The 6,000-nt window shown below is 45.5% G+C and overlaps 1 protein-coding gene across 1 annotated transcript in view; it reads right to left on the bottom strand.

Annotated features, from left to right (window-relative positions):
- Positions 1-226: 226 nt before the first annotated feature.
- The window catches only part of LOC112236857 (glutamate receptor-interacting protein 2), a 100,370-nt gene continuing 94,596 nt past the window's right edge, over positions 227-6,000 (bottom strand). Inside the window, exons 15-16 of the mRNA XM_042329795.1 lie at positions 5,236-5,382; positions 227-1,004 (exon numbers count right to left, since the gene is read on the bottom strand). Of these exons, the coding sequence (XP_042185729.1) occupies positions 777-1,004; positions 5,236-5,382 (375 nt within the window). The 3' untranslated portion in view covers positions 227-776. The remainder of the gene's footprint in view (positions 1,005-5,235; positions 5,383-6,000) is intronic.

Below are 6,000 nucleotides of genomic sequence, written 5' to 3'. Positions count from 1 at the left end.
GTCTATAGTACTGGTCTGTGTCTTTAGTTACAGGTCTATAGTCTATAGTACTGGTCTGTGTCTTTAGTCACAGGTCTGTAGTACTGGTCTGTGTCTTTAGTCACAGGTCTATAGTCTATAGTACTGGTCTGTGTCTTTAGTCACAGGTCTATAGTCTATAGTACTGGTCTGTGTCTTTAGTCACAGGGCTATAGTCTATAGTACTGATCTGTGTCTTTAGTCACAGGTCTATAGTCTATAGTACTGGTCTGTGTCTTTAGTCACAGGGCTATAGTCTATAGTACTGATCTGTGTCTTTAGTTACAGGTCTATAGTCTATAGTACTGGTCTGTGTCTTTAGTCACAGGTCTGTAGTACTGGTCTGTGTCTTTAGTCACAGGTCTATAGTCTATAGTACTGGTCTGTGTCTTTAGTCACAGGGCTATAGTCTATAGTACTGGTCTGTGTCTTTAGTTACAGGTCTATAGTCTATAGTACTGGTCTGTGTCTTTAGTCACAGGTCTGTAGTACTGGTCTGTGTCTTTAGTCACAGGTCTATAGTCTATAGTACTGGTCTGTGTCTTTAGTCACAGGTCTATAGTACTGGTTTGAGGCTCCTGTCTGTAGTTCATTCAGAAGTTCAGTCTGTGACTTGGTGTGTCCATGGTACTGGACTGTGGCTGCGTCTGTAGTTCACATGTCCAAAGAAGGTCCATTGTTCTGTGTGTGTCTGTAGATTCACAGACTGCTCCATGGTAACAGTCGCGGCTTGGCGTGTCTGTGCTGTCTGTCTGTAATCACAGGTCCATGGCTCGGGTTGTAGTGGTATAGTGGTGGTGTTCCCTACTGTTGGACTGCAGTGCAGAGATGAGAAGTCCTTGGTCCTGGTCCAGACAGTCCGGTTCATGGTGCAGTTGCTGGGCCAGAGGGTTCCTGCTGATCACCAGCTCCAGCTTGTCCCCAGCCTCAGTGATCAGAGGCACAGCCAGGCAGCAATCGAAGTCTCTGGTACGCACGTGGTTCACCTACAGCACATGGGGAAAGAGAGTCATGAATGACCAAAGCAAAAATAGGTTTTTAGATGTTTTTTTTTGTGCAAATATATTAAAACATGTTTTATGTAAGTATTCAGACTCTTCGCTATGAGACTCGCAATTGAGCTCAGGTGCATCCTGTTTCCATTGATCATCCTTGAGATGTCTCTACAACTTGATTGGAGTACACCGTGGTAAGAACACAGTGGCCTCCATAATTCTTAAATGGAAGAAGTTTGGAACCGCCAAGTCTCTTCCTAGAGTTGGGCGTCCGGCCGAACTGAGGCACATGACAGCCCGCTTAGAGTTTGCCAAAAGGCACATAAAGGACTCAGACCGTGAGAAACAAGATCCTCTGGTCTGATGAAACCAGATTGGCCTCTTTGGCCTGAATGCCAAGCGTCACATCTGGAGGAAACCAGGCACTATCACTACGGTGAAGCATGGTGGTGGCAGCATTATGTCTGGAGGAAACCTGGCACCATCCCTATGGTGAAGCATGGTGGTGGCAGCATTATGTCTGGAGGAAACCTGGCACCATCCCTACGGTGAAGCATGGTGGTGGCAGCATTATGTCTGGAGGAAACCTGGCACCATCCCTACGGTGAAGCATGGTGGTGGCAGCATTATGTCTGGAGGAAACCTGGCACCATCCCTACGGTGAAGCATGGTGGTGGCAGCATTATGCTGTGGGGATGTTTTTCCAGTGGCAGGGACGGGGAGACTAGTCAGGACCGAGGTGAAAGGTGAATGTAGCAAAGTACAGAGAGATCCTTGATGACAACCTGCACCAGAGCGCTCAGGACCTCAGTTTGGGGCGAAGGTTCACCTGTGCAGCTACGCTCCCCATCCAACCTGACAGAGCTTGAGAGGATCTGCAGAGAAGAAACTCACCAAATACAGATTTACCAATGTTGTAGTGTCATACTCACGCCACGAGGCTCAAGGCTGTAATCACTGACAAAGGTGCTTCAACAAAGTACTGAGTAAAGGGCCTGAATACTTATGGAAATGTCATAAAAAAATATATATATTTCAGTAAGTATATATATATATATATATATATATATATATATATATATATATATATATATATAAGAAAATCTAAAAAAGTGTTTTTGCTTTGTCATTATGGGGTACTGTGTGTAGATTGAACAATTTAATCCATTTTAGAATAAGGCTGTAACGTAACAAAATGTGGAAAAAGTCAATGGGGTCTGAATGCTTTTTTTTTTAATGCACTGAGGACAACAAACGGCATCCATCATCCATACTGGTGAGTGGACAGATTTGCCTTCCTAATGACTTCCTAATATGGATGTCGTACACACGTCTTCTATTACTGTACACGTGTCACAGACAGATTCTAGAACATTCCAATCAAGGACTAGTGTATTGGAATAAACCCCACTGCAGTCAACAGCAGCCTTACAACAACTCTGTTATTTCTGCTCTAACCACATAAGTGTGTAGTATTGAGTCTGATTCATAATATAGAGCCAAGCCAAGCCAAGCCAAACTGTACTGGGCCAGCCTGGTTACACATCTACTGTACCATAGTGGCTGGAACCAGACTGGAATGACAATGTGAAAATAAAATATCAGAGCCAGCCACAGTACGATTTATGTTTGGCCGTGAAGTGTGGATCGGGCCTTGGAAGACCGCTAGGGAACTGGGATCTAGAAGCTAGGAGCTCTGGCAGATCTGCTGTGTGTGCGTATTGAACTTTTTATTTTATTTTTTATCTTCAAATCAAATCAAATCAAATGTATTTATATAGCCCTTCGTACATCAGCTGATATCTCAAAGTGCTGTACAGAAACCCAGCCTAAAACCCCAAACAGCAAGCAATGCAGGTGTAGAAGCACGGTGGCTAGGAAAAACTCCCTAGAAAGGCCAAAACCTAGGAAGAAACCTAGAGAGGAACCAGGCTATGTGGGGTGGCCAGTCCTCTTCTGGCTGTGCCGGGTGGAGATTATAACAGAACATGACCAAGATGTTCAAATGTTGGCCGAGTCCGTACGTGTTGAACGTGAGTTTTTATAGTAAGTAGTTCTGGTTTCTGTATTTACCCTGAATAAGTGGACTTTATTCAACTGTGGTTTTGGCTTAATCAGAACCACAATCAGTCTTCTACTCTAGTCTAAAAATGTCCTGCCTATTTTCATGTTCTTTTCTTCTTGTGGCTATAAAACGGTAGATAATATAATGACAGTACTATATGAGAAGATATTCCCACCAGTATGGTTGATATTGAACTAAATCTCATGCCATGTCCCAGTGGCCACAACCTAACCTGTCCCTCACAACCTAACCTGTCCCTCACAACCTAACCTGTCCCACCATGTTTTCTCTGGCTACAGCATAATTGTTAATAGGCTGATCATTATATTCACTTGACAGCGGTCTGTAATCAGTGGCACAGTTTGCAGTAGAGAGAGTGGGATGGAGGGCCCTAGTCGATAGGCTAAAGGAAATCACAGTAAACTAACACAGAGACATTATCATTAGATACTGAAACCACTGGTTCCATGCTGTGTGTGTGTGTGTGTGTGTGTGTGTGTGTGTGTTCGTGTGTGTGTGTATGTGTGTATGTTTGTGTGTGTGTGTGTGTATGTATGTTTGTGTGTATATATATGTGTGTGTGTGTGTGTGTATGTATGTTTGTGTGTATATATATGTGTGTGTGTGTGTGTGTATGTATGTTTGTGTGTATATATATGTGTGTGTGAGTGTGTGTGTGTGTGTATGTATGTTTGTGTGTATATATATGTGTGTGTGTGTGTGTGAGTGTGTGTATGTATGTGTGTGTGTATATATATGTGTGTGTGTGTGTGTGTGTGAGTGTAATAATATAATACATGTCATTTAGCAGATATTTTTATCCAAGTGGTCACAGGAATCATTCCACTATCCTGGTGTTGCCATGCTCTACCGACTGAGTTACAGAAGTGTGTGTGTGTGTGTGGGGGTGTATGTATGTGTGTGATGTTACAAAAGAAAACTTATCGATGTTACATCTGCTCCTGCCACACCCTCTACTGCTCATCCGGTGTCTCCTTGACCTGCCACCACTCCCCCAGTGCTCTTTCCCTTGGTGTGTGTGTGTGTGTGTGTGTGTGGAGACAGGTGTGCTGGAGTCAGAGCAGATCCCCACCAGCTGCAACCTGTTCCATAATAAAGATCTCTACTAATACTCAGCCCTGCCACTTTCACGCTGCCAGATCGTAATCTCTGCTCAGTCAGTCTACGTTTCTAGCCGTTTGCTCCTGTTTAGATCCTGTTGACCTGTTGTGCCTGTTTTCCCTTGCCTGATGCTGTTTTCCTCTCCGCTACAGTTCCGCCCAATCTGACTCTAGTCCGTGTCTCCAGTCCTACGTCTCGTCAGTCCTGCTACTCTGTCCTGGATCCCCCACTTTACGGCTCTCTTCGATTCCCCTCCGGATCTGCTTTCCCTATCCTAACACCTCTCGCCCCAGCCTCAGCCTCCACACCAGGTTTCCTGCAACCCCCCGTGTTTCAATATACCTTGGTTACCTTATCCCGGTCTCCTCTTCTGCTCATGGGTTCGCCTGTTCCGCTCCGCGTGACACTCGGCAGAGTCACATTTGAACTCTGTCCAACCTTGGCTTGATAAACGGGCCTTTGTCTATGACTTCCTCTCCACCCCTTACCTACCTACCTATCTATCTCACAGCAGTTTATATTTAACGTGCTGGCTGGGTGTCAGGCATGAACAAACACTATTTATATGGAACAGAGTAAATAGGCATTTCAACATCATAGCTTCAGCCGTTGGTAACTTGTGTAATGGACACGGGCTGGAAGGTCAAACACTACTTACAGATACTAGCACTGGCAGGGTTCTCTCTGTCTCTCCCCCCTCTGCCTCACACTCCTCTTTCTCTCTCTGTCTCTCACGCCTGTCTCTCACTCCTCTGTCTCTCACTCCTCTGCCTCGCACTCCTCACACTCCTCTGCCTCTCACTCCTCTTTCTCTCTCTGTCTCTCACGCCTGTCTCTCACTCCTGTCTCTCACTCCTCTGTCTCCCACTCCTCTGTCTCTCACTCCTCTGCCTCTCACTCCTCTGCCTCTCACTCCTCTGCCTCTCACTCCTCTCTCACTCTGTCTCCTCACTCCTCCGTCTCTCTCTAGGCAGGCAGGCACAAGCTGGGTGAGTAGGTACAGGCTGGGGGGATAGGTACAGGAAGAATGAACACCTGTAGGATTCTGTCATATGGTTTCAGGCCTGCACGGTCTGCTGGGCCCTCCGGACGGATCATGTTGACGTAAACACCTTTCTCCAGGAACCCGTCGGAGACGCTGAAGCCGAAGTCATCGCTCTCTGGATCCTTCATCACCGTCACCTGGGGAATTACAACCCGTTAGTTCATTTAACCTGTTAGTTTAGAGCTTCAAAACTATTTTTAGGATTCAGACCTTGGTAGTGGTATATTGGCTAGACCACAAACCCCAGTTACTACCACAAACAGAACAGTAAACAAATAGTTGTGTTTCATACCCGTGGTATATTGTCTGATATACACAGCTGGATTGCTGTTTCGGCCAATCAGCATCCAGGACCCAAACTACCCGGTTTATAATAAGGCCCAAGGGGGTGTGGTAGATGGCCTATGTACCACGACTAAGGGCTGTTCTTACATGCGGCGCAATGCAGAAATCCTGGATACAGCCCCTAGCCGTGGTATATTGGTCATATACCACAAACCCCTGAGGTGCCTTATTGCTATTATAAACTGGTTACCAACGCTATTAGAGCAGTAAAAATAAATGCTTTGTCATACCAGTGGTATACGCTCTGGTGTACCACGGCTATCAGCCAATCAGCATTCAGGGCTCGAACCACCCAGTTTATAATAAGGTGTAACCTTTCATTTACAGTTAGTTTATTTAGCTGACAGACGATACAATACGTGGATTCAAGGTGCAATAGCCATCACGATCACTGCAAGTAAAACCTTCCT

Source organism: Oncorhynchus tshawytscha, linkage group LG02 (genome assembly GCF_018296145.1).
Source record: "Oncorhynchus tshawytscha isolate Ot180627B linkage group LG02, Otsh_v2.0, whole genome shotgun sequence".
NCBI lineage: Eukaryota > Metazoa > Chordata > Actinopteri > Salmoniformes > Salmonidae > Oncorhynchus > Oncorhynchus tshawytscha.
Note: the sequence above shows the minus strand (reverse complement) of the source record. Positions and strands in the feature narration are given on the sequence as shown.